Below are 27,953 nucleotides of genomic sequence, written 5' to 3' on the forward strand. Positions count from 1 at the left end.
TGTGCTTAAGTTTATCAAAGTCAGTATTCATTTGAATTGGCTCTGTAAGACAATATTACCATAGGTAAAGTAAAAGAGTTAACCTCTAGTGAAATAATGTTAATCACACAGAATATTGATCACTTATTATCTTTGTTTGGGTTTAGTTCCAGTATCACATACTAGTGTTTAGAATGATCATGTGGCAATTTGCATTTGAAACACTTTTGATAGTTACATGGTAGAAGCAAATATGTGAAAATGTTAATCATGAAAAACACAATTTATGGAACAAATTGGGGCCAGAAGGAAGAGACAGTGGATTAAGTCTTTTAGCTGTAAGTAGATTTAAAAAAAAAATAAGAAAATTCAATTGAATTATGTCTTATGAATGATGATGATTATATAGAAGCCATCAAATCTGTGCTATTGTGCCCTAATGTTATGGATGATACATTCATATTCCATTACTAGAATTGTTGCTAGTTACCAAATTAAAAAAATCACTGCAATCATGGAAGAAGTCCACATATATGTTTTAAAATGGTGTATCATTTTTGCTTACATGCATAGCAAACCATAGGTTCTGGAAAAACACAGGGTGGGGCAAAAGTAGATTTACAGTGGTGAGTATGCGAAACAGAGTTTATTCTTATATTGTTATTTATTGTATTATTTTTCATACGAACAACTGTAAACCTACTTTTGTCCCACCCTATATAGACCCTTTTCAAAGCAGGCTGCATCAACAGGCAGGCTATAAAAGTTATAGTGGTACTAAGGAAGTACAGGGAAAAGTATTTTATGATTAAAGTTAAGTGTTTAAAGCAAATTTAAAAATAACTGTCACTTTTTATTTAGACTCACAGAATGATAGAATGACTGGCCTTTAACTTCACAAAGTTGAGAAGTGGGCAGGAAAAGTGTTAAATTTTCTCTTAAAAAAACACACCCATACTGAGCCTCACTCTAACGCTGATAATGAACTGGCCAGGCTGGTAATCAACTCTTTGAGTTGCTATTCCATGTCTTTGTATTAAGGAATAAAACATTGTGAGTCAAGAATTGAGCCAGAACTCTGACAGGCAAGCCCTACCTTTCTTCTGTTCAGAGGTAAACTGAAGTTAACAGGAGGCTGTAAGAAACACATGGGTATTCACCATTCACTAGCCTCCATCTCTTCACCTAACTGGGGAGAATCACACCAACCTAAGAGGGTTGCAAGGTTTAAATTGGGTAATGGACATAAAACACCCAGCTCACATTAGGGATTAAATAAATATTAGTTTTCTTTCTTCCAAATTCTAATCTGCCTTGAAGCTTACTGGCTAGAATCCAGAGTCTGCAGGTTTACAATGATTGTAGAGAAAAACAGGCATTAGTTAGAGGTAGAAAAACCAAGCATAATAACTTTTATGAGGGCTTATTCTTTTTAAAAAAATATATATTTTATTGATTTTTTACAGAGAGGAAGGGAGAGGGATAGAGGGTTAGAAATATCGATCAGCTGCCTCCTGCACACTCCCTACTGGGGATGTGCCTGCAACCAAGGTACATGCCCTTGACCAGAATCCAACCTGGGAACCTTCAGTCCACAGGCCGATGCTCTGTCCACTGAGCCAAACCAGTTAGGGCAGGGCTTATTCTTTAAAAAAATTTTTTTTATTGATTTTTATAGAGAGAGGAAGGGAGAGGGAGATTGAAACATCAACTGGCTGAGCCCTCTACCCGTGATTGAGCCCACCACCCAGGCATGTACCCTGACTGAGAATCAAACTGTGACCTCTTGGTTCATAAGTCAGTGCTCAACCACTGAACTACACCGGCTGGGCAATGAGAGCTTATTCTTTTTTGTTGTTGATGTTATTTAATCGGGTTCTTATAAGAAATTCAGAACACCAGTTTGTGAAGATAAAGCCCATCGGTGAGAACAAACAGAGAGCAGAGGTAGTCCCAGAGCTGAGGAACAGCTTTGATTTTTGGCAGAATTTATGAATCCACAGCTTTCTGGTCAACCTTGCGCTGTTCTGTAATCTCGTATTTCTCTTCCGCTGTGTCGAAGATCTCACCCTCCTGTTGTCTGGGTTTGCGCAGCTTCTTCTTCTTGAAGTAAGCATCAGTGAGATGGTTGGGGATTTTCACACCACTGATATCAATTTTGGTGGAGGTGGCGATGACAAATTTCTGGTGTGTTCTACGCAGAGGAACTCGATTGAGGGACGGAGTTCCAGCCACAAGTAGCAAGCCACTGCTCAGCTGCTTCAGGAAACCACCTTCTTGCCTCTGTGGCGTCCAGTGAGGATGATCAGAATGGTCCCAGGAGGGATGCTGGCCTGCAGTTTCCTCACATGCTGACGGAAGGGTTTCTTGCCATGGCTCAACAGCTTTCGAGGCACATCTTCAGCAGGATAACATCTAGGCATTTTGCGGAGTTTAACCACTCGGGTACCATCATTCTTGTCACCACAAACTGGTTTTGTGACAGTAGCAAGAACTTACTCCTTTTTCTTTTCAATCCTGGATTTAGTTGCCGAATACTTCCTCTTGTACATGGCCTTTCGGGAACACATAGCCGACTGGGAATATCTGCCAATGCCTCTGCCGAGGACGGGATTTTGGCTGCAGCGGGGCTTCCCCTTCTGAGGCGCCTTAACCTTGCCGCCAGCATCAGCCTTCTTGGCTTCAGGCTTCTTCTCCTTAATATCCGGCTCCTCAGTTTTCTTTTCACCCACCATCTTGCAAGATGGGAAAGAGAACTAAGGTCTGAGAGCTTATTCTTAATGCATAATCACTTTTGCGCTACTTCTAGCACAGATAAAACTTAATGTTCATGTTCTTCTCTGAATCGTTTCTCCACAAAGATACTTGAATGACCTCTAAAAACTGACCGGCCATTTTACCAAGGGGCAGTATACATCATGATTAATAACCTGGCTTCAGGAATCAGAAAGAATTATATTCTTTTTCTTATCACAGTATCCCTGTTCCGCCGCCCCTCCCCCCTTATTTGAGGTTTTGCCTTGTGCAGTTGCAGTTACACGCAATCAACTGTGGTCTGAAAAAATTAAATGGAAAATTCCAGAAATAAGCTGTCATTAAGCTTTAAACTGTGCACCGGTCTGAGTAGCATGATGAAGTCTCATTCTCTCCCACCCAGGATGTGAATCATCCCTCTGTCCAGCATAGCCACACTGTATACGCTCCCTGCCTGTTAGTAAATTATGGCTGTCTTCATGATTAGATTGACTGTCACTGTTTCCCAGTGCTTGTGTTCAAGTAACCCTTATTTTACTTAATAATGACCCCAATGTGCAGCAGTAGTGATGCTGGCAATTTGGATACGCCAAAGACAAGCCGTAAAGTGAAACAGCAGAAGTTCTCCACTCAACAAGGCGGGGAAAATCATATGCTAATGTTGCTAAACTCTTTGGTAAGAAGGAATCTTCTGTCCATGGAATTGTAAAGGAGGAAAAAGAAATTTGTGCTCGTTTTGCTGTTACACCTCAAACTGCAAAAGTTATGGCCACAGAGCATGATAAATGCTTAGGTAAGATGAAAAAGGCATTCCATTTGTGGGGAAAGACATGAATAGAAATATATGTATATTTCTATAGGCATCCACTGGGGGTCTTAGAACATAACCCCTTGGATAAGGGGGACTATTTACTATCTGTGATACTAAAGTACTATTTATTCATTTGTAAATGGGAGTAATAGTTATACAGCTGGATTTTTAACAAGAATCAAATAATATGTTGGATATAACACTTAACAGTATAAACTCAATATGTGGTTTAAACCCATATGAAGAAAGATCCTGAGTCTACATATGCAGCCACAATTTTCTTAATCTATGGCAATCCCTCCCCTCGCCCCCATTTCATCTCTAACTTATGATTCAGAGTAGAATTTTATGGAACTTTCAACTCGGACCTACCAAGAATAGCGAGCACCATGCTGTCTTTAAGAACTTCCATGGAGCCCGAGCATACAAAGTAGATGGCCTGCAGAGCATCTCCTTGACGCAGCAGATACTCGCCCGGAGCACAGAAAGAGGTTTTAATGTGTAGAGACAGAGACCTGAGACAGCCCCGGCTGGCACACTCAAAAAGGGACAACTGTAAGATTTCCTTGTTCAAGTGCATAGTGATGTCAGAACGCAGCTCATCTGGAAAGTCTTTCAGAAGCTGTCAAAAAAGATGAAAGAGAAAATCAAGTTGGGTTAAGTCTAACTTATTTACTTTGCAAGACAATAGGGATGTTCTTCCCATTGTTTGACCAACCAGAGTACAGAAGAGGAAATATCGATATGTATAGTCCTGGAGAGATTTTTCAATGACTGTGACCCCAGTTATGTGCTACTAAATAACAAGCTGATAAGACTAGAGAAACAGAATAAACTAATAAATAAAAGATTCTAGAATGAAATCATATAGCTCATTGTGACTTGCTTCTCACAAAGACTCAACTCCAGGCAGAAGTTATGGAATATGGTGTCACGATTATAGGAAGAGAGGAGAAATCAAATAATCACATGAAAAATGTTGATTACTGGTGTGGTGGTGGTGGTGGTGGTGGGTAGTTGGTGGAATGTTTGCTTAATTTATATGATATATATATATATTTTTTACAGTGGTGGTCTGGGGTATTTTTGGAAGTCCACAGCTAACACCTTTGCTGAAAAGCATGTTTTTTTTTTTTAACTTTGTTGGTTTTAAATGCAAACATTCATTTAATTAATCTAATACAGGGTGGAATAGGTTTACAGTTGGGAGTATATAAAATACAAAGTTTATTATGTTTCTATTTATTAATTATTGTATTTTTTTATATAAACAACTTCAAACCTACTTTTGCCCCACCCTGTATTCCAAATTACATAATTCAACTGCCATAATAATTGGTTCCTTTCAAAGCAGGTTAAAAAGAATGAAAATAAGTCCACCTTATGGACTAAACTAGCAAATTAATATAAGTCATTGGTCAATCTAAAATGACATCGTGGAAACATAAGCCAAGGCAGATGGATGAAGATGGATTGCGTTTTTAGAGGATTTAAAAAATAAAGAGATAAAGGAGTTGGTAGGTGTGTCCTTTACTTCTGAGACCTAAACGAGAGAACTTTGCCTTTACCTTCTGCCTGAAAATGTCAACATGAGAAATGAACATTACCTCATTGGAATCTATTCCATTGTTGACTGACCAGGTTGTTTGGAAATATTCGAGCATCCTCTGCTTGAGCTGCTGGGGCAGGTGATGGACACGTATGAAGTCCTTCAGATCCTTAGTTCTAGTGTGATAGAGGGACCATCTGGAGTACATCCTCTGTATGATCGCCGTCACATTTCCAAACACCAAGGCATGCATCAAGGCTGAAGAGAAAAATGCCACAGAGAATGGGAGATAAATAAGATGGAGGAGCTCATCCCTTAACCCTTTGCACTCGCTTGCTTTTTTTTCGATTCCTTTATTCTAATCGGGATTTAATTTTTTAAATACCCCAGATTTTACAAAGCGTGGCAGTAGAATAAAAAACTGGAGTTTCTTTTCATACAAACTTATTTGGATTTTTTTATATTTCAAATTATTGATACATTCAAAGAGTATAAAAAGAGCTGCTACCAATGCTAACCATGTCGAGTCACACTCGACATCCGAGTGCAAAAGGTTAAGTCTGTATTTACAGTCTATATATCCTATATTAGAGCAGAGTTTGCTTATGTGGCCACATTGATACAGCTCTTTTGATACAAACATATTGGTCACGAGGTGCATCCTGATGCAGTCATTTTGATTCCATATGGCTTGATCAGACTAAAAATATTAAAAAGTAGTAATATGAAAAGCCCCTTTGACCCACACTTTATCTGTTATCTGCCATTCTGGCTATGACATATTTTTATTTTGTACTTGATTCACATCTGTATTATTTAAATAGTTATGTATAGTTTAAGAACTATGATGAAAGTTTAATAATTCATAAAATTAGCCTTAAAGTTATAGTTTAATAGTTTTTTATTAAAATAAAAAATACATTTAAAAAAATAAGTCTATTATAATAATCTTTCTAAATTTTCAAAAAATGGAATGCCTTCCAACAGGCCAAAAAATGTCCCAAAATGTTTTATCACTCAACAATTTACTGTGGAATGGTTCTTAGTGAATCCTAACTGGAGTTTTATTCTTCCATATGGTTTTAGAAACACAAGAGTTTTGATGCTTAAGTATTTTATTTGGAAGAAGAGACTCCTATTTATGATAAATACTCAGTAAAGAAAAGAACTGATTCTGTTCCAAGTCGAAGAAATCAAACACCGATTTCAGGCTCTGTTAATACTTATGAGCTCAGGGTTTGGAAGCCCTGCCATCTGTAAAAATATGTAATTGTCTTTTATGGAGATTAAACTGAATACTGAGAACAATTTTATTTCATTTATTTTAACACTGCTTTCCTTAATTATGTGTATGATTTTAACTTTGCTTTGCTTAATTATAATGTGTGTAAAGCACTTAAAGTAAAAGAAGTAATATGTTCAGATCATTTAGCATCTTAATTGTACACTATCAATAAAATGAATTACTGGATTAATTGTAGCATTCATAAGTGTTTTTGGTAAGTACTCGTCTGAGTCACCATAATTTCAAAGTCTCATTTCAACGTAGAAAAATGCTTCTAATTTAAGTAGTTAAAAAAGAAAACCCTAGCTCTCACAGTTTTTCAGTTTCCAAAGTTATTATTGCCTCTTTGTCACTGGTTATAATTTTCACATTGGCAAAGAGTGTGTGAAAGTGTCAGGCCAAATCATTCCATCTGCTATGAAAGTTTGACTCGAACTAACTTCTCTATCCAGGTCAGTTTGGGAAAGATTTTCCTTTTACTCCTGGCAGAGTTGATGCATATGATGCTTTAAGTAGGATGCTAGGCCTGCTGCTGAGTCTGTGGGAGGCTCTTTTTCTTTTTGTAGGAGTTTCACATAAAATGCATTTTGTAAAATCTCATCTTAATAGCAGGTCTTTGAAGGAACCCCATTAATTGGGATCTAGAAGATTCTTCTCTCTCTTTCTCTGTTCCCTTCTCCCTCCTGCTCTCCCTTCCCCCATTTGTTCCTTTCTTCTCCCTCCCTTCTTTCTTTCCACTTCTCTGGATTTGGGGCAATATTGATTTCCTGAGGTATAATGTCATTGCTGATTTCTTTTTATTTTTTCCCCTCTTCACAAATTCTTTACTGAAGCAGAGAAAGGTCACTTTACCGTGGGAAAAGCCTGACAGACAAATGGTCTAAGTCCGTGGTCGGCAAACTGTGGCTCGTGAGCCACATGCGGCTCTTTGGCCCTTGAGTGTGTCTCTTCCACAAAATACCACTGCCTGGGCGAGTCTATTTTGAAGAAGTGGCATTAGAAGAAGTTTAAGTTTAAAAAATTTGGCTCTCAAAAGAAATTTCAATCGTTGTACTGTTGATATTTGGCTCTGTTGACTAATGAGTTTGCCGACCACTGGTCTAAGTCAACATCACCAGTAATCAGACAAACATATTATCTTCATATCACTCATTGAAAAGGACACAACATCAGTTCTTTGGTATCCTGATAGAAATGCATAACCTGGATTTATTTATGAGAAACCATTGACAAACCCAAATTGAAGGACCTTCTACAAAAGAACTAGCTTGTAATCTTCAAAAGTGTCCAGGTCATGGAAGTCAGGGAAAGACTAAGGAATTGATTTTCTAGATTAAAGATACATGATAATTCAATGCAGTGCAGGAAACTAGATTGGATTGGAGGCGAGAGGATAGCTCTAAAGGACATGATTAAAACAACTGGTGAAATTTGAATATGTACCCTATAGAATAGTTCAGGAGTTGGCAAACGATGTATGGCCCTTATTGCTGATTTTTTTAGCTAAATACTTGGCAGTGTCTTCAGATTCTACATAGGGACTTGTTTTCTGCTGTTATAAAAAGAGACCAGAGTTCAGCCTTTGGGTAATCTTAGCTGCCCTCCTTTTCTCTCCCACCTACTCATTGCCCTGGAATTTTCCACTCTTTGCTACAAGTACACTGGGTTATGGGTGGCAGATGGGAGAGAAAACAGAGTGAGAACAATTTCCTAAATGATGAATTTAAATGGCAGTGTAAAGACATCTTAACAACAACCTGAGTTTGTGAACACCATAGCCCATATGGGCCCGATAAAATGATGTCAGGATGAGCATATATAGGATGAGCCGACTTGAGGAAAGCCTTGACTTAAGTGTTTCACTCTACTTTATTCATGGCAACAATGCCTCATCTCAACTGGACAAGTCCTCAGTGATGTGTCATCTTCACTAAGAAGCTTTATCTAACCTCAGAGGTTGAGTAGATGGTCCCATTGATTGGGGCTAACTTATTTTGTGACTATTAGGCAACCATTACTAAGTATAATGAAAGGACTTTTAAAGGAATGGAAAAATGTTCTCCATATATTTTGTTTGGTGGCAAACATGTATAATTGAGATAAATGTTTGAGAAAATAGAGGCATCCTAATATATAAAAACCCTGGGTCCATCACATCCACAACAACCGGAGGCTTGACCAACCGGAAGTCAGTCCTGCAGTCAGTCCTGGGTTGCCGTGGTGACCCAGTACTGACTGCTGAGGGGGCTGCGATCAGGCCCAGACAGAGGCTGGGAGAGAAAAGCAGGGTCTGATCGCAGCCCCCATAGTAGTCAGTGCTGGGTTGGCGTGGCAGAAGTCAGTCCTGCAGTCAATGAACATAGGGTCAATTAACATTAAGTGAACATAGGGTCAATTAATATCTCTTTGAGAGGAGTTGAGAATATAAAGTACAGTGTAGAGAAATTATATTATTTCACATAAAACTCTTTTCAACTAAGATATTTTCCTTTATTTAAAATGTATCTTTATTGTTGAAGGTATTACAGATGTCCCTTTGTTTTAGTTTTTTTTTTCCCCCCATTGATCTCCTCCACCCTGCACCCGCCCCTTCCAGGCCTTTGCCAGACTATTGTCTGTGTCCATGGGCTATTCCTATATAATACATAAAAATCTAGAAAGATTTAGAGAAAATAAAATAAAAGACATGCCAGGTAAATATTGAATAGAAGAGCTGAAGTTGCTGCATGAATATTGGATACAGGCTTGAAGCCAAAACACAACTCATGAGATAAAGTTAGTCATTGTAACATAACAAAAGGTTCCTTTCACTAAAGAGATAAGATGGTTCCCAATACTATTACACATAATAGAACAGTGTGGGGGTTCAGAATGAGCCTCACCAAGATGTGTCTCAGTGGTATGCAGATTTTTGAGCTAAGGGCAATTTTAGCTTCAGGCTCAAGTGAAAATTCTGCCCCTCCCTTTAACTACCTAAAAAAAATTGAATTAGAGGCCTTGCCCATAATAACACATTACCCTATATAATAAAAGGCTAATATGCAAATAGACCGAACAGCAGAATGACCGGTCGCTATGACACACACTGACCACCAGGGGGCAGATGCTCAATGCAGGAGCTGTCCCCTGGTAGTCAGTGTGCTCCCACAGGGGGAGCACAGCTCAGCCAGAAGCCGTGCTCATGGCTGGCTAGTGCAGCAGCAGTGGTGGGAGCCTCTCGGCAGTGCTATGGAGAGTGGGCCTAAGCCATCAGTCAGACATCCCCTGAGGGCTCCCAGACTATGAGAGGGTGCAGTCCAGGCTGAGGGATGCCCCCGCTCTGAGTGCACGAATTTCATGCACTGGGCCTCTAGTATTTGTATAAAAAGACTGAAAAGACTATCTTTTGGTCATGGGGTTATATGCAGTTTTGTTTGTGTGTGTGTGTATTTTCCAGTCTTTTAAACATGTACATTATAAAAGGAAGAGCTAAAATGGAAAAGGCAAGAACATTGTCTGTCTAAACGTCTATTTCCATGACTAAACTGTGAACTCCTAGAAGGAAAGTATCATGTGTTAGTCATCTTTGTTTCCCCAGCACAGTACCTGGCATAATTTAAGTGTGTCATAAATATTTATGAAACTGAAGTGAATTTCTGGTAGTTTGGTAATTTCTTTAAGAAGTTTTATAATTGTAAGCAATAGCTTAGAAAATTGATGATGAGTGGTTTGGCCCCAAGCCCATCCCTTCGCCTTCATCCCACTCTGCAAAAGCAATCTTTTACAATTATTTATTTTAATCTTATTATGATTATCACCAATAATTTAGACAATATGGTTTTGCTTCTATTGCTTGACTTGTTATTTTTAGACAACACCGAAAAACAACCTGATATGAAAGGTGAGAACTCAGCTCACTGCTACGTACCTTCTCATCCCACACTTGATAGTTATATTATTAGCTCACCTGTCATGATTTTACAAGGTAAAATTAATATCAAAGATGCACATGAGAATATTTGGCAACTTCTAAATGTACAGCTCATTGAGATTTCTCAAAGTGAACAGACCTATAGAGTAACCTACCCCCCATGAGTAAACAGGATATTGTCAGCACCTTGGGCCTCCTTTGTGTCCTTTTCACAGCCACTAATCAGTCCCCATCATGAAAGATAGACACAGTTATGGATTATACTAGTATTGCAATCAATAAGCTTTGCTTACTCTTGAACTTTCTCTAAACAAAATCACACAGTATGTACATTTTTGTTTTCGGCTTCTCTGGTCAGCATTGAATTTGTAAGATTTGTCCATGTGGTTGCAGATGTAATAGTTCACTCATTCTCATTTCTGTATAGCACAGATTTTCAACCAGTGTGCTGCAAGAATTTTTAAAACATACAATCCCTGACTATTTAGTCAGGGGACTGACCTCTTTTTCCTTAGATTGTCAAATTAAAAAGTGACAACCAACACAATAGTAGCTGTCTGGTGTGAATGAATCAAAATTATATCTGTTTTTCTTGTGTGTGTCAGATTGGCAAAAAGTATATTTTTTGGTGTGCGGCAGAATTTTAGTAATTAGTTTATGTGTGCCATGAGATGAAAAAAGTTGAAAATCACTGCTCTATAGTACTCTATTGAATAATTATTTAATAATTTACTTATTTATTCCCTTAAGAATGGACATTTTCAGTTTGAGAGTCTTATAATAATGCTTCTATAGGTATCTACATATCTGTCTCTCTCTCTCTCTCTCTCTCTCTCTCTCTCTCTATATATATATATATATATACACATATATATATGCATTTTTGTTGGATATACACTCAGAAGTGGAATTGCTGAGTCACAGAAAACAGGTATGTTCAGCTGTGGTAGATATTGACAAAACTGCCATACCCATCAACAGTATAGAAGTTAAGACGTTCTATATCCTCTCAGTCACTTAGGGTGTCAGTGTCTGTAAGTTACAATTGTGGTGAATGTCAATGTTATCTAATTTTGATCTTAACTTGCATGTCCCTCATGAATGTGTAGAGCACCTTTTTATATGGTTCCTATCTATTTGGATATGGAATTATATATATTTTTTGCCCTCAGAAAACTTTAATTGAAAGTTATACTTTGAATATATAAATGTGAATGGACATAATTATGCTCATCTGTGTGTGAATATTTTTAAGCTAGGAAAGTACATACCAAAATCTTACCAATGTTCTGATCACAGATTATAAGTAATTTTTCCCCTCTTTGCTCAATTAAAAATTATTTTTTCTATAATATAATTTTTCTAATTAAAAAATTTTGATTCATTTTTGAACAGCGTGTTTTTATTTTTCTCCAGGAAATTCATCAACTGCTTCAATTTAAGAATAGGGAAATAGTAAGTGGGTTCACAATTATTTTGTAATTCCATTTCAGTTGTCTTAGCAAACATTCAATTCTTTTCCAGTGTGGATATATTAAAAAATACTCATTAGGATGTTTTTCTCCCCTCTTAAAATTCTCTGTTTTTCAACTTAAAGTATATGAGCTCCTCTTGAATTTTTGCAAATTAGTTTTGTTCACTTTAGTTTGATTAAGATTGACCCTTGGTAAAGTTTCAGAGTAGAACAAACAAAATCCCTAGATGTCATTTTATAGAGCAAAAACAAAAATCTCCTTAATAGATTAATATTTTGCTGCCAACAAAGACCTCCAAAGAGGTGATGAATATTCTCTGCCATCCCAGTTTCTCTTTAGATATTTATGTAATTTCAATTAATAAATTTTATAAATCCTCTTCTAGATAGCTACACAAGTGGAGTTCTATTTTAAAACTGCTTTTAAAATTTTTATGCATTTTTGGGTTGTCTGCTCTTTTCTTGTTGACTTGTAAAAGTTCTCTATGATAGCTAAGATATAAGATTCCTGTCAGATGTTTGCAAATATCTTCCATCCAGTGGTTTGCCTCTTCACACTCTTACTACTGTGTTTTGATAAACAGAAGTTCAATTTAGCAATCTTTCTTTTATGATTAGGGCTTTTTGTATCATGTTTAAGAAACCTTTGTCAAATCCAAAGTCATAAAAATATTCTCTTAAATTACCTTTAAGAAACCTTATTGTTTTCTCTTTAACATTTAGATAAAAACTTATCTGGACTTAATTTTAAAGTACAGTTTTTAGAGTTTCATGTAAATTTGACCCAGTAACATTCATTGAGAGTGTTATCATTTCCTCTTTCCATTGCAGTGTCACCTGTGCTATAAAGAAAGCGTGGGTCTGTTTCTGCACTGTCTTGTATTCCACTGGCCTATTTGTCGATTCCTGAGCCAACCCTATACTTTGTTTATTACTGTAACTTTCTAATAGATCTTGATATCTGTAGCACAGATCTCCAAGTTTGTTCTTTATGATTGCGTTGACTAATTTTAGCTCTGCATTTCTACTGATTTTTAGGAACAGCTTGTCACTGTTCACACACACACACACACACATATATACAAACACACATTTCCTGAGATTTTTATTGGGATTGCAGTGAATCTTTAGATTAATTGCATACAACTAGTATCTTTTTAATATTGAGTCTTAAAACCATCACCATTGCATATCCTTCCATTATTTTAAACCATTTGTAAATTTTCTCACTAATGTTTTGTAGTTTCCTATGCAGGTAGTATTGCACATTTTAAGCATTTATTCCTACTTTGATTTTTTGTAATCCTTTAAAATTTTATTGTATAACTATTAGTTTTGCCCCTTACAAGTGAGCACTGGTTTTGCACCCAGATAATTTGTTCAATAAGCATTTAACAAGTGACAAAGTGAGGTTATCCAATTATTCCCCATATCTTTAGGCCTTGTGGCCAGCATAGTGCCTGTTTTCAGTGAACAGCAGGAATACTTTATCCCTTAACAATTTATGACTCAAAGTCACTCACAATATAGTAGATGGATCAATAGAGAATAACTTTAATTATTTAACAGATTCTTTGAATGTCAAATTAGTAGGTTAAGCCTTAAGCATTTGAGCATTTTCCAAGATTTCCACCAGGAGTAGAAGAAACATGGGCAAATATTAAATAAATATAGACTATGTTTATTTGAAAAATGATTGTCATTTTGCTAGGCTGAAAGATGTGCCATGAAGAATGGCAATTATGTATGTCGTAATACTGGGTATTAAACAGCTGCCAGCGGGTCTGGCACAGGGTAGCTCTTCAGAAAATGAGAATTCCTGTTCTCTGCTCCCTAGGCTATTACTACCACACATCAGCCAAGAGCCTGTTACAATCACTGCGGTCCCAAAAAGCTACTTCAGCAACTCTGCCATAAGCACTGCCTTTCCAAGAAATTCTTCCGATCCGTGGCCCTCGTTTCTCACTGCTTCTGAACTTCCTAAGTGATTTGGCACTTAGCATTCACTGCCTGGTATCCTTAAAATTCTTTCCACAGCCCAGTTGGCGTGGCTCAGTGGTTGAGCTGTCAACCTATGAACCAGGAGGTCATGGTTCAATTCCCGGTCAGGGCACATGCCCGGGTTGAGGGCTTGATCCCTAGTGTGGGGCACGCAGGAGGCAGCCAATTAATGATTCTTTCTCATCATTGATGTTTCTATCTCTTTCTCCCTCTCCCTTCCTCTCTGAATAAATAAAAATATATTTTTAAAAAACAAAAACTCTTTCTACATATTTCAGCCTCTCTCTTCCAAACTGGATCATAAGATTCTTGAGGGAAGGGTCTGCTTTATGCGTTTTTTATTTCACCATAAGCTGGATCACTCTGTTTAAAGCAAGGAAGCTGGTAGGAGCCATCCTTGATTATAAGGTTCAAAACTCAAAGTGATACATGGGATTAAAGCCAGCAAGAGAACATAAATTAACAGGCTTTGGGGAGAATACTGTGGGACAATAAATAGTAATAGAACACTGGTCTAAGAGGATTGCTTGCTTCATCTAGATAGACATCCGCATCTCCTACTGCTCTGTGACAGCAGTCTTATAATTCAGTTATTTTTCATTTATGTATTTAAAGACACAGATAAGTATTCTTCTGGGTTCACACACCTTGCCTTAGTTACTTACTGGTTGAAAAGCATTGGGAAAGTTACTTTATTTCTCGAAGCTTTGGGTTTGTTATCTGAAAAATTGTGGATAATAAGAGTATCACTCCTGTATCAGTTAGGAGGTTCAGAAAAGAGGATGATACTGAATACTTCAACAGAGGGAATTTACTGTAGAGAGGTTGTTTTCCCTGGTGTTGGAAGGCTGAATGAGCAAAGAGAGTGGAGAGGAAACATGGCTATAACTAAAGGAAGGGGCTTCTGCCCTTGGAGCTGGGTAAACAAAGGGAACAAGTGGGGTTATTGGAACATAGAAGCCCAGAGGAAGAGCTGTGAGGAGCCACAAGGAACCAGGGCTCTGACTTTGGATGTGGGGGCACTCCCAACAGATGCAGAGGTCTCTGAGAAGGCCCAATGACACGGGGGTGGGGGAGTATCTGAAAAGGCTGACCGCTGGGAACATTCGCTGCTGACTGAGATGGCCTGCCACCAATCGAAGGTTCATCATACACATCAGAATCTGGAGGCCCCTTCTCCCTTCCTCCTGCTTTTCAGTCTCCCTCTGGCTCCCCCTATTGGCAGAAGTAACTAAAATTGCCTGGCAAAGAAAAATGAAGTTTGCGGAGTCCAAATCCCAGCATACAAAGCAGAGTACAGAAAGTACATTCTGTTGTACCTACTGTCTATTTCATAAATGGGATAATCATAGTGCTCAACCCTTAGATTTGCCTTAATAACTACTTAGCGTATTGTGGCTGAAGCATTTAGCACAGAGAATGGAGCATAAAAACAATAAATGTTAACTATTTATTACTATCATATTGGTGTTTTTCATATTGTTTTAATTTTTAGTTAAGTGATCTATCAAACATCCTTAATTTACTCTATTAGTGTTAATAAAATTTGATAAGATGGATCTTTTTGGGACTATAAAATGGAGTTCCCTGTAATTTAAACTTGTCGTTCACAAACACTAGGGGTAAACAGCATGGAGAGAAAACAAAGTGCCTGCCCTTTGGAAATCAGCCATCAGGTACATGGTTTCTTCTTCATCTGCCCAGAAAATGGAACTCTTTGACATCACAGACTTTCATTGCTAATCTCTATGTGTATTACAATGTTTGTCACCGATATCTTAAATACTGCTTTTAGACTCTTCCGATGTAAACCAATATATTTCTTTGTGTTTTAGGACAGAGCAGCAGTTTGGCAGACCCTCACTGATTCTCTTGGCCTAAAAGAAGAGTTTCCCTTACCACCAATCAGCATGGTGCAGATGGAGAAGATCTTTTCTGCATCGGTATTAGCAGAGACGTTCCCAAACCCAACGCTGGTGAGGCTGCTGAGCGTGAAGTACAGGGCTGCAATGTAGGCACTTCGGATCGACGGGCCCCCCAAGGTATTGTTGCCATAGTACGGAGACTCCAGTCTCTTTCCCAACTCATGGAGCCAACCTGCAATAGAAGAAAGAATGAGAATTGAAACTCAAAAGGTAAAGTCTCAGTATTAACACATGGTCTAATGATAATGAACATTTAGGGGATGCACGAATTTGCTTAGCAGAAGGAAGTTAAAGGTAAGGAATTAGATTTCATTGCTATAACAGCAAAAACATCACTTTATGCAACTGTTATATATAATAAACAAACAGAGAAATACGCATTCAAGAGTGGATCCATGGTCAAAGCTAAACAGGTGACTTTAATGCAAGAGACTATCTGTGGAGACTGCAAATAGCATTGCTACTCTCAGTAACTGTGTTGTATATTTCATTAGTGGTAAAGCTCATTTCTTAATTGGAATTTTAAGAAACAATAAGGTCAAGTACATGTTTTTTCAAAATTTTAAAATTTTATTAAATTTGTTGGTGTGACATTGGTTAATACAACCATATAGGTTTCAGATGTACAACTCGATAACATATTGTCTGCATATTGCATCGTGTGCTCAACACCCAAAGTCAAGTCTCTTTTTGTTCCCATTTATTCCCCCTTTACTCACTTTCACCTATCCCACCCCCTTTCCCTCTGGCTATCACCATACTTTTGTCCCTGTCTATTGTCATATATATATATGTATATATATATATATATATATATATATATATATATATATATATATAATATTATGATTTTTTGCTTAGTCCCTTCACCATTTTTTCACCCAGCCCTCCAACCACCCTCCCTTCTGACAGCCATCAATCTGTTCTGTTTCTATTTTATTTAAATTATTTTGTCGATTAGATTCCACATGCAAATGAGATCATATGATATTTGTCTTTCTTTGACTGGCTTATTTCACTTAGCATAATAATTTCCAGGTCCATCCATGCTGTCGCAAAAGGTAAGATTTTCTTTTTCATGGCTGAGTAGTATTCCATTGTGTAAATGTACCACAGCTTTTTTATCCACTCCTCTACTGATGGGCACTTGGCCTGCTTCCAAATCTTGGCTATTGTAAATAGCGCTTCAATGAACATAGGGGTGCATATATTCTTTTTAATCAGCGTTTGAGCTTCTTCAGATATACTAGTATTCCCAGAAGTGAAATTGTTGGGTCATAAGGCAGTTTCAGTTTTAATTTTTGAGGTAACTCCATACTGCTTTCACAGTGGCTGCGGCCATCGGTATTCCCACCAACAACACACAAGGGTTCTCTTTTATCCAATATTTATTGTTTGTGATTTATTGGTGATAGCCATTCTGACAGGTGTGAGGTGGTATCTCATTGTGGTTTTTAATTTGCATTTCTCTGATGATTAGTGACATTGAGCATCTTTTCTTATGTCTATTGGCCATCTGTTTGTCCTTTTTGGAGAAGTGTCTATTCAGGTCCTTTGCCCATTTTTAAATTGGATTGGTTTTTGTTGTTTTTTTTTTGGTGTTGAGTTGTATAAGTTCTTTATAAATTTTAGATATTAATCCCCTTATCAGATGTAGCATTGGCGAATATGTTCTCCCATTCCGTGGGTGTCTTTTCATTTTGTTGATGGTTTCCTTTGCTGTGAAAAAACTTTTTAGTTTGATATAGTTCCATTTGTTTATTTATTTATTTTTGTTTGGGCTGATATCTAGTTGTCTTACAAGTCTTAGCTCATGTTACCTTCCTAAGGAAGCCTTTTCTGCAATTTCATTCTACTATTTGGGGGTAGAGAGGGAAAACTGCACAAATAAGAGGCACCTATAATAGTATTGGATGCCCCTCCCTACAACTGGGGTGTATGTGTCAAAACTTGTCAAATTGAATGATTTAAATATGTGCAGTTTATTGCATGTAAATTATAGTGTCATAAATCTGTAAAAAGCTATATTAATAAAGGTGGAAAATAGTAAGTGTGATATTAATAATAGAATGGAAGCACAACACAAAAATCACTTTATAATCCTTTATTAGAAATATTTTGCCTTTTAAGATTTTATATTTTAAAGTATTCTCACTCTTCTTTTCTCTCTCTGTGTGTTACAAAACACTATGACAATTCAGCTCAACCTACAGGATTCATAAGACTTTTGTTAAGGGATGCTACTCACTGACCACTACTTTCTTATAAACCCTTCATTTAATGGCTGCCCAAGAAGAGATGAAGTCATTACACTTATTAAGTAGTAATAATGTTGTCATTATCAACTAAAGGTAGAAATTATGGAACTGGTAATTAAAATGCAAATTTGAAACACTAGGAATTCCTTGAGACCAAGGAGAAATGCTTAGTATCAAGTACTGTGCCCTATTCATCCTGCGTCCCGAGAGAAGTGTTTCTCAGCCTTGATCTTGCCTTAGAAACATCTAACGGGCTTGTTGAACATAGCCAGCTAGCCAGGTCCCATCCCTGGAGTTTCTGGTCCAGTACATGGGGAGGCTGGGGAGATGGGCTGAGAATTTCCCATACGATGTTGATTTTGCAGATTTAGGATATCACGTGTCGAAAACCACTGCTCTAGAACAATGGTTCTCAGCATTGGCTGCAGCTAGAACAGCTTTTAAAAAATCCACTGCTCAAGTGCCACCTCTATTAATTGAATCAAAATTCCCAGTGCTTAGCCTAGGTGTTTTGTGTGTTGTTTTTTTTAAGTTCCCCAATACACTCTAACATGAAGACAGAATTTAGAACCACTATTCCAGTACTCAGTAAAGCATCTGATAATAGTAGAATTTAGTAAGTGTTATTTTAAAAAGTGAATGAATTAATGAATGGATAAATGGTTCTTGCCCTCTGTGATAGTGTAACAGGACAATATTGATGCAATGTAGCAACACACGTGGATTTTTAAATTTGTACTAGATTTATTCATAAAGTATAATGACTATATGTTTGGATGATAGAGAAAAATTATAAAATGTTAAGTTATGCATTATAAAAGATAATGCCATTAGTAACCCGTGACCATTTATGTTGCCTGTAAATGTTTTGTGAAAGGATAAAGTCTAGATTCAAACACAGGTTTACATCTGGACACTTCCATTTATAGGATGTAGGACTAACTTCTTTTTTTATTTTTATTTAATAAATCTTTATTGTTCAGATTATTACAGTTGTTCCTCTTTTCCCCCCCATAGCTCCCCTCCACGTGGTTCCCATCCCACCCTCTTCCCTTACCTCCCCCCCACTGTCCTCATCCATAGGTGTACGATTTTTGTCCAGCCTCTTCCCGCACCCCTCACATCCCTTTACCCCTGAGAGTTGTCAGTCGACTCCCTTTCTATGCCCCTGATTCTATTATATTCATCAGTTTATTCTGTACATCATATTTTTAATTCACTTGGTTTTTAGATTCACTTGTTGATAGATATGTATTTGTTGTTCATAATTTTTATCTTTATCTTTTTCTTCTTCTTCCTCTTCTTAGAGAATACCTTTCAGCATTTCATATAATACTGGTTTGGCAGTGATGAACTCCTTTAGCCTTTTCTTATCTGTGAAGCTCTTTAGCTGCCCTTCAATTCTGAATGTCAGCTTGGCTGGGTAGAGTACTCTTGGTTGTAGGTTCTTGCTATTCATCACTTCAACTATTTCTTGCCACTCCCTTCTGGCCTGCATAGTTTCTGTTGAGAAATCAGCTGACAATCGTATGGGTGTTCCCTTGTAGGTAATTAACTGTTTTTCTCTTGCTGCTTTTAATATTCTCTCTTTGTCTTTTGCTCTTGGCATTTTAATTATGATGTGTCTTGGTGTGGTCCTCTTTGGATTCCTCTTGTTTGGGGTTCTGTGCGCTTCCTGGACTTGTAAGTCTATTTCTTTCACCAGGTGGGGGGAGTTTTCAGTCATTATTTCTTCAAATAGGTTTTCAGTATCTTGCTCTCTCTCTTCTTCTGGCACCCCCATAATTCTGATGTTGGTATGCTTGAAGTTGTCCCAGAGGCTTCTTACACTATCTTCAAATTTTTTGATTCTTTTTTCTTTTAGCTTTTCCAGTTGAGTGATTTTTGCTTCTTTGTATTTCAAATCTTTGACTTGATTCTTGAGTTCCTTTAGTTTGCTGTTGGGTGTCTGTATAATATTTTTTATTTGTCAGTGTATGTTTAATTTCTAGTTGGTCCTTTTCCATATCCTCGAGGGTCTCTCACATATCCTCGAGGGTCTCGCTAAATTTATTGGCCTTTTCTAGGAAATTCTTGAAAATCCTTATAACCGTGGTTTTGAACTCTATGTCCAGTCGTTTGTTTTCCTCAATTTCTTTGGTTTGTGATCTGTTTCTTTGTCTCCCCATTTTTGCTGCTTCCCTGAGTTGGTAGGGTAGCTTTGTGTGCTAGGTGTCCTATATGGGCCAGTGGCTCGGCCTCCCAAGTTACCTGAGGTGGACACTCTTGGTGCACCCCTTTTTGGACTGTGTATACAGCCTTGTTGTAGTTAAGTCTTGATTGTTGTTGGTATCAGTGGGAGGAGTTGACCTCCAGGCCAATTGGCTGTGAGGATCAGCTGTGTCTATGCCAGGAGACAGCCTTATTCGACTAGACTTGCAAAATTGTAAAAGCCTCTGTGCTCAGCTTGGATGGGGCGGAGTTTCAGGGTGGAGCTTCAGGGTGGAGCCTACAGCCTTGGCTTCCCATCGGCCCCACCCTATGAGGTTCCTGGGTCTCGGTGTCCCTCGGTACTCGCTGCAAGCACCTCTGAGGGAAAAGGCCCTCAATTTTCGCCCGCTGCCAAACAGTCTAGTCTCTCCCCCAATGAATCTGGATTCCCAGATTCTCGCCCGGAACTGGGGTTCAGTGCAGTTGGAGCTGGGGTTCAGCGCAGTCTGGAGCTTTTATCTCCTTCTCGCTAGAGAACACCAGCCAGGCATTCAGCCGCCCGTCCTCTCCGGCTCCGTCCTCTCCGCACACGCACGCCTGTGTCTCTGTACCTCAGTCTTTTACAGCTCCTCTGATTTTCCTTATGGTTTTCTCTTTCCTTCTAGTTGTAGGGTTTCCAGTCAGCCAGCTTTCCTGTGGTTCTGGATGATGTCCATTTTGTCTTTTAGTTTTAGTTTTGAAATTGTTGTGCGAGGTTGCAGTTTAGGTGTTTACCTATGCCGCCATCTTGGTTTCTCCTCTAACTTCTTTTAGTTTCATTTTTCTCATTTGTACAATCAGAGCTACTACTTAAACCACTGTTACTGGCAGAGGTTTAGTGCATGATATCTCTTTTTCCCCCCATTTCTTCTGTTACTTAAATGAGAACAGAGAAAGCACAAATTTCAGAAAGACAAGAGAAAATATGAGACTAGCAGTGAATTAGAATGGAAAAAGAAGGTGCTGACTAAATGTAATGTATTTGGTAGAACCTAGGGGTGGCATGTGATATAAGTTAGCATTTCTAACTAATAGAAATGAAAGGGAGAAAATCCAGATGACAGCAGTTCTTAAAATTTGGAAAGTTTTACACCCATTGGTGAATCTGAAGAAAACCTGGTCTTTTTCTTAGAACAAAGTACATGCGAGAACACATGCATGATTCTGTGTACATTTCAAGGCCTCCTGCAGTACTTTCATAAATGTCTGGTCCCAAGACCCAGAGTAGAAAGCTCTGCTCTAGAATTTTAAGTGAGGGGATGGAGGGAGTGATAAAGTGTGATTTGGTAACTTAGTTTAATTTTTTTATGGAAAAAGATTTAGAAATAAAGGTAACAGTCAAGATTAAAGAGAGATCACAAAAGCATATCAATGGTGTGCATTAAAAGCATTACTGAGATATAGATTATATATATGCACTGTGGGAAGAAAGTCGAGACACAGGTAAAATCAAGAAGCAGTAATGATATCTGAATATATCATTATACTCAGGACGGAGATTTTTGTAGAGCAGTGCTCTTATATGCATTTACCCTAAGCATTGTCAAGTATGGACAACCGTGGGATGCCAAGTGGCTGTGCGTTGGCTATTTCTCATGTATCTTTTGAGTTGTGCTCTAAAAGGGTGTCACATTTCTGCTAGACAAAGAAGTGATTAGATGAGCTGTCCCTTTGTCCCATATTGGTCATTCCTGCTAATTAGTGGGAAGTCTGAGCAGCTGAAAAATGTTATTTTGCCCAGAGAGTAAATATTGCCTGACCTAATTTTTGTTTTAGTTGATGCATAGAGAGGAACAAAACCCCATGATAAAGCCACTGTTTCCTCTCAGCTGAATCAGCTATACAATTAGACCACAAATTACCAACTGGACCCATCTATTGATGTTGAGCTGAATTAAATTGTTCTTACTTCTGGAACCCAAACTTTTCTCATTTAAATAATAAAATTATTTAACCAGTACATTTGGTTAAACTCCTCAATTGGGACAAAAGTGACACATTTAAGAATTTTTTGAATCAAATCAGTTTTTATATAATTTGATCTCCTTAATAAAATAGGATAAGAGTTTGTGTTAGGACATATAGATAATATTCTCACTCCATCCCCGTTCACTTACATATCTGTGAAACTGTCTTAGAAGTGATTCAGGGAGCAAAATATAGGCAAACAGCAGACCTACTTTTGTTGATATCTGTTTTATTTCTAGTCAACTGTTCTATTTTTAGAAACATCTTGTTTTTTAAGAATGGTTGCTACTAAACTGTGTTATAACTGATAGAGCAGAGCAATAATGCTGCTAAAAAAATCTGGTGACATGGAAAGGAGGTAACACCCACAAATCCGGGGCCTGGCTCTGTGGGCTAAATAAAACTTTTTCACAGAACAGCTCATCTGAAATGAGAACACATGTTCCACTCTCACAAGACAACATGTCACTGTACTGTACAAAAGAAGCAATTTAACCAATTTGGAAGTCGCTCTTTTTTTTATGCTGGAGAAACTCGTCTCTAAATGAAGGGATGTCCTAGAACATCCCTCTGTCTGCTTCTGCTCAAAAAATTTTTCCCTACAGAACATTTTGAAGGAAAAAGCACACACAACATAAAGTAGAATCTAAATATACTGAATACATTGCCATCTGAAAAAAAAGATATAAAATAATCCCATCATTACTAAAATAGATTAAGTGAATAAAATAGAGAAGATTTGTGAAATAAATATCAATTTCAAAGATACAATGACTCTTAATGACCATGCCCAGAAGAGCCTGTAATTTGGCATGATAATTCAATCCATTGCATACTTATCCTGGGCTCAGTATTTTGCTTAATTTCCTACTTTTAACTCTAAATGGGAGTCTCTTATTTTACTCGTTAGGTTTCCTACAATAATATGCTTACTTTTACTGTGCATATGTGTGTATGCAGTTTCTACAGGCATGACCTGCTTTATACAACAGATATGTCCCTGAAAAATTTAGTTTGTATTAGCAGCCGGTAAACTAACAGATATCTTAGGCTTAATGAAAGAAATAGAAGCAGGTTATTTAGGGAAAGCCCATGGTTGAATCTCTTTGGTCATACAAGATACTTCAGCAATATGAGAAACCATCCAGTAAAATAAAAGCTTCTTAAATCAGATGTATATGTGTATAAAAAGTTGTGTTTGTATGAATAGAAAAAAGGAAAGCATCAGCACATGCATAATCACATCTATAATCCAAAATGGTGTTTTACTTAATTTGGTATGAATGAACCAAGTTGTAATAGGGTTTAACTAGAAGCAAGAATGGAGCCCATGTTAGGGTTTTCTCGTTTTTAGGTTGGCATACAGATAACACTTTACTGAGTTCTTCCTGTGTTCCAGACTCTCTGTTAGGATGACACATCTTCCATCTCATTTATGTGTACTAACCCTATGGAATAGGTACAATTATCATGCATATTTTAATTCATTATTTCATTAATCATTATAACAATTTAGAAATTATCATCCCTGAGAGATTGAATGACTTGTTCACAGTAACAGTGTCAGTATTTTAATCCTGATCTGTATGCTGTTGGAGCCCAAGTTCTTGACCACTATATCATAGTGCTTCACATGCTAAGCTAATAGACCCCCAGGTCACTGGTGTTGCGGTATATCTAAATGCCTTTGCAAACGAGGTGCCATTTATTATTATGGTATACATACCTGATGAAGAAAGATGCAGTCTTAGCTAAGGCTACCCAGAAACAGATGTTGAGATAAGGCTTTAAGTATAAGTAATTTACTTAAGTAAATATTTTAGGAGAGAGTGGGTCAAGAACATAGGAAATGGTAGGCAGGCAATGAAGTATGCTTAGTCAAGTTCCCAGTATAGGCAATTGGAACTTTATCCCATTGGGAACCTCTGGGACCAGCAGAGAGCACACACCCTTTTGGAGCAGAGGAATATATGTATCAATGATTGACTACTGCTCCTAGGAAGTATTGATTTCCCACCAGTGCAATTCCTGCTAGCAGAGGAGCCCTCCACAGTGTGGGACAATGCCTCAGGCATAGACACAGATCTTAAGGCTGGGAATGATACCAATTGAGAGGACATGGTGGAGTACCAACAACATTTGCAACAGCAGCCAAAACTTACCAAATGCCAAGTATTTTGCTAGACTTTCATATAACATTATTTTTATCCAACTCTCACAATAACTCCAGTATTTATTTTGTTTTGTTTAGTTTTAACTGATGGACTCTCACAGAGAGGTTGAGCAATTTTCTCTTCTTTTAGAAGCTATTAGAACTCAGAGGAAAATCCATAACTCTCTAACTTAGACATTCATGATCTTTCTATTATACTACACTGCTTATAAAGTGGTAATCATTTAAAATTATCATTTTAATTGTGCTTGTTGAAACCATTATTAAATAAGTTTGCTTTTCCAGTGCTCACTTTTGCTTACAGTGGGGAAATGTGTCCCCAAAGCATAGATTGTATGAGAGAAAACAGAAGAACTACCCAAACATAATCCACAATGTAGACATGGGATAACATTTAGAATGTGAATATTACTTCAACAGTGATGAAGAGATTTCTAATGTAAATTCTAAAAGCATAGAAAATACTATGGTTAATATTTTCTTCCTCTCCCTCCATAATTCTGAAGAACTACTTAATCCTCTTGGACTTCATTAAGGTAAGGCATGGAAAAGCACTGTGATTCTTGTGAGTCATAAGGTTGGCCAGGCAGTGGGAGACAATGATTGCTGTGGGTGGGGCACAACTTGAGAACTTCTTTAGGTCTCTTCAGCCTTCGTACCAAGGGTCTGAAGTGTGGACCGCTCAGTTGCAGAAGTGATTGAAAGATTTCAAGATAAGTGTCAAAAGTGTGAGTGTGTGCACGTGTTCATGTGTGTGTGTGGCAGGGGGTTGTGATGGTGTGGCAATGAAGACCCAAAGCATTTGTGAGGTATTGTATTTACTGTTACTATTACTCAAAAAGAGTTGTAACTCTGAACAAAATATTAAAGATCTTGAGATTTCGTCTCTCTTGTCTCTTAAAATATCTACACTTTATAGCATTTAAGTAATATACTTATCTCCATTTTTTAAGGTTCACCTAGTGCCTGCCACTTGTTTTTTGTTTTGCTTTGCTTTTTGTTTAAATAAACTTTATTTTGAGTTAATTTTAGATTAATGCAAAAATTGCAAAGATACAGAGAATCCCTGTATATCTTTCACTCACTCACCACTAATGTTAATATCTTAACATCTGTCAAAACTATGAAATAAACATTGGTACATTACTACAATCTAAACTGAACTATCTATATTTTAATTTAAGAAATAGAATTAAGGAGAAGTTCAGAGACTTAGATTCCAAAACTTACTCTCAACCTCCCACCCTGTCCCCATTTTATAGGATCAAGGATAAGAGCTGAAGGGCACAAGGCTGTAGTGGTATTTGATATTGATTTGTTGATTTCACAAGAAGGAGGCATCAGTAAATCTGAAGTCAGAGGACAGAAACTTTATTAGTTAAAGTTCCTGCTAATCTTACACTTTTATTCTCTTAAATTAAGAGGTATCTTACATTTCTGAAATTGTATAACCTACTTTTGAGGTAAAAGTCTGAAGCAAAAAAAAAAAAAAAGTCATAAAATAGTAGAGATTGGACTTTGAGTAGGAAATAGGGGTCCTAACATTAAGTAGATGTAGAGCCTTTATGCATCAAGTAGTCTTTTTGGTCTTCCACTTTTCAAACTTGAGCATGACTTGAACAAACATGATTGGACTGAGCAATCTCTCGGTTCTTCTTCAGATCTTATTTTATGAAATAAGATTCTGTAATGTTTCTTCACAAGTGGTTGGTTTTTTAAAGCAAAATGTTTGTGTAATAATCCATGATTCTGTGGATTCATCTTTTATTTGTTTTTAATTATTTGAGTGATGACCCATCAGCAAATATTGATGGGATAAGGATGGAAGGTTTTCACATTTGGATGCATGTATCACTTCTGCTCTATTTCCAATGCTGAACAATTTCTCAGAGCAAGAAATATTATGTGCTATTAGTACTGTCAAGAAAAAAAAAGTGCCACTTGTGCAAAAACCTGTCCAGAGTTTGCCAGTTCTTCAAAGTCTACTTAAATTTGAAGTTTATATAATAGAAACTTCTTGAATATTGATTACTAAAGTATGGCATTTCATTTAAGCAATGATTAATTGAAAGATTATACACTATTGCAAACTGCAAAATTAGGCCATCATCATACATACCAAAAAAAAAAACACAAAACAAACCCCAAAAACAAAAAAACAAACCCAAACAAAAATACACTAGAAAGAATGAGAAATGTGAAATGACCCAAAAACCACAGTTGAGCAGCTACTGTAGATTCTCTGATTGATCCTAAGAAAAGGCAGAACAGGCCATCTGTTTCCAGCCAATGAGGGAACTTCCAAATGCCTCTCAAATCTTAGCTAAAAAAAGAGAAAATTCTAACAAAGATTATGCTCATGGTTATGTTAAAAGAACATAAACTATGAACTATTTGCACGTAACCTTCCTGTATAAAATGCTCATACAATCCACAGTGCTTTCAGATCTGTGTCTCAACATGGGCAATTTTTCATGAATAAGTGCTCTGGTGTCTCTAATGGCATAGTGAGTTTGTGGGACATACATTCATGCATGAGCTCAGAGTACCATTTACAAAGACACCTTTGTCACTGAGTAAGAAAGTTCTAATCCCACAACACTCATCTCTTATATCTACATCAGGAGAAAAACCTGTTTCAGGAAGATAACATGGGATAAAAATAATTGATTACAGCCAAATTATTTTATTGGTATGCTGAAGTTTATTTTCATTAACTGCACCCAATTTCCTTTCTGTCCTCTTTTCTTTTAAAGATTAGAAGTTGGTGCAAACCTAGGTAAGAAAAATGGGTAGACAGGTCCCAGGTTTGCAATCCATTCTTAATAGTTGCCTGGAGGTCATTTAAGTGAGGACAGGCTATTGACAGCTATTCAAAAGGAAATCTCAAGTTTCTCTGGTTTGCAGAACCTCAAATTAAAGTTCCAGTTACATTTCTTCCAAATATGTTAGAGGAGCTACATTTTCTAACATCTCAATTATAAAAGTAACTCTAAAATAAATTAGACCGCAGAATATGCTGGAATGTTGGAGTCAAATACTCTATTAAAGAGTCCTCTGGAATTTACTTGCTATTGATACTGTTGTAAAGGCATTTTCTTCAAATGTCTAGGAAATGTCCAAGTCTCAAAATAAAACACCGGCGTTGAGGCGTCAGCTTTTGTTTTCCTTTAGAAGAGTTGAGTAGGACTCTTAAGTCTAGCAATGCATTTGAAGACATATAACTAACTTTGTTTGATGGTTTGATGGGGTGTGAAATACAATAAGTAGTGGGAGTTTGCATGAACATTCAAAATGAGTTTTTAGCCAATGGGTGGTTGAGTGATTGGACTTGAAGGAAACACAGGGCAATGGGCTTTGCCAGAGAGACCTAACTTTTAAAAATGAGAAGTAGGTAGAGTATAGAGAGATAAAAAATAGAGAAACAAGAAACACAGGAAGAATGCACAAGAGAAAAGTGTTAGAGGGAAGGTGGGGTGGGCAGGAAGAGATTAACCAAAGAATTTATATGCATATATGCATAACCCATGGGCACAGACAATTGTGTGATGATGGCCTTGGAGGGGCAGGTGCAGGATGGAGGGGTCAGTGGGGAAAAAAACCACAAAGGGGATATCTCTGTAATACACAGTCACAC

The 27,953-nt window shown here is 37.4% G+C and overlaps 1 protein-coding gene and 1 pseudogene across 1 annotated transcript in view; both read right to left on the bottom strand.

Annotated features, from left to right (window-relative positions):
- Nucleotides 1-27,953, bottom strand: part of KCNH8 (potassium voltage-gated channel subfamily H member 8) — a 285,990-nt gene that overhangs the window by 49,545 nt on the left and 208,492 nt on the right. Inside the window, exons 8-10 of the mRNA XM_008153463.3 lie at nucleotides 15,663-15,860; nucleotides 5,152-5,351; nucleotides 3,917-4,166 (exon numbers count right to left, since the gene is read on the bottom strand). Of these exons, the coding sequence (XP_008151685.1) occupies nucleotides 3,917-4,166; nucleotides 5,152-5,351; nucleotides 15,663-15,860 (648 nt within the window). The remainder of the gene's footprint in view (nucleotides 1-3,916; nucleotides 4,167-5,151; nucleotides 5,352-15,662; nucleotides 15,861-27,953) is intronic.
- LOC103296843 (60S ribosomal protein L6-like) lies at nucleotides 1,870-2,714 on the bottom strand (annotated as a pseudogene).

Source organism: Eptesicus fuscus, chromosome 18, assembly GCF_027574615.1.
Source record: "Eptesicus fuscus isolate TK198812 chromosome 18, DD_ASM_mEF_20220401, whole genome shotgun sequence".
NCBI classification, from domain to species: domain Eukaryota; kingdom Metazoa; phylum Chordata; class Mammalia; order Chiroptera; family Vespertilionidae; genus Eptesicus; species Eptesicus fuscus.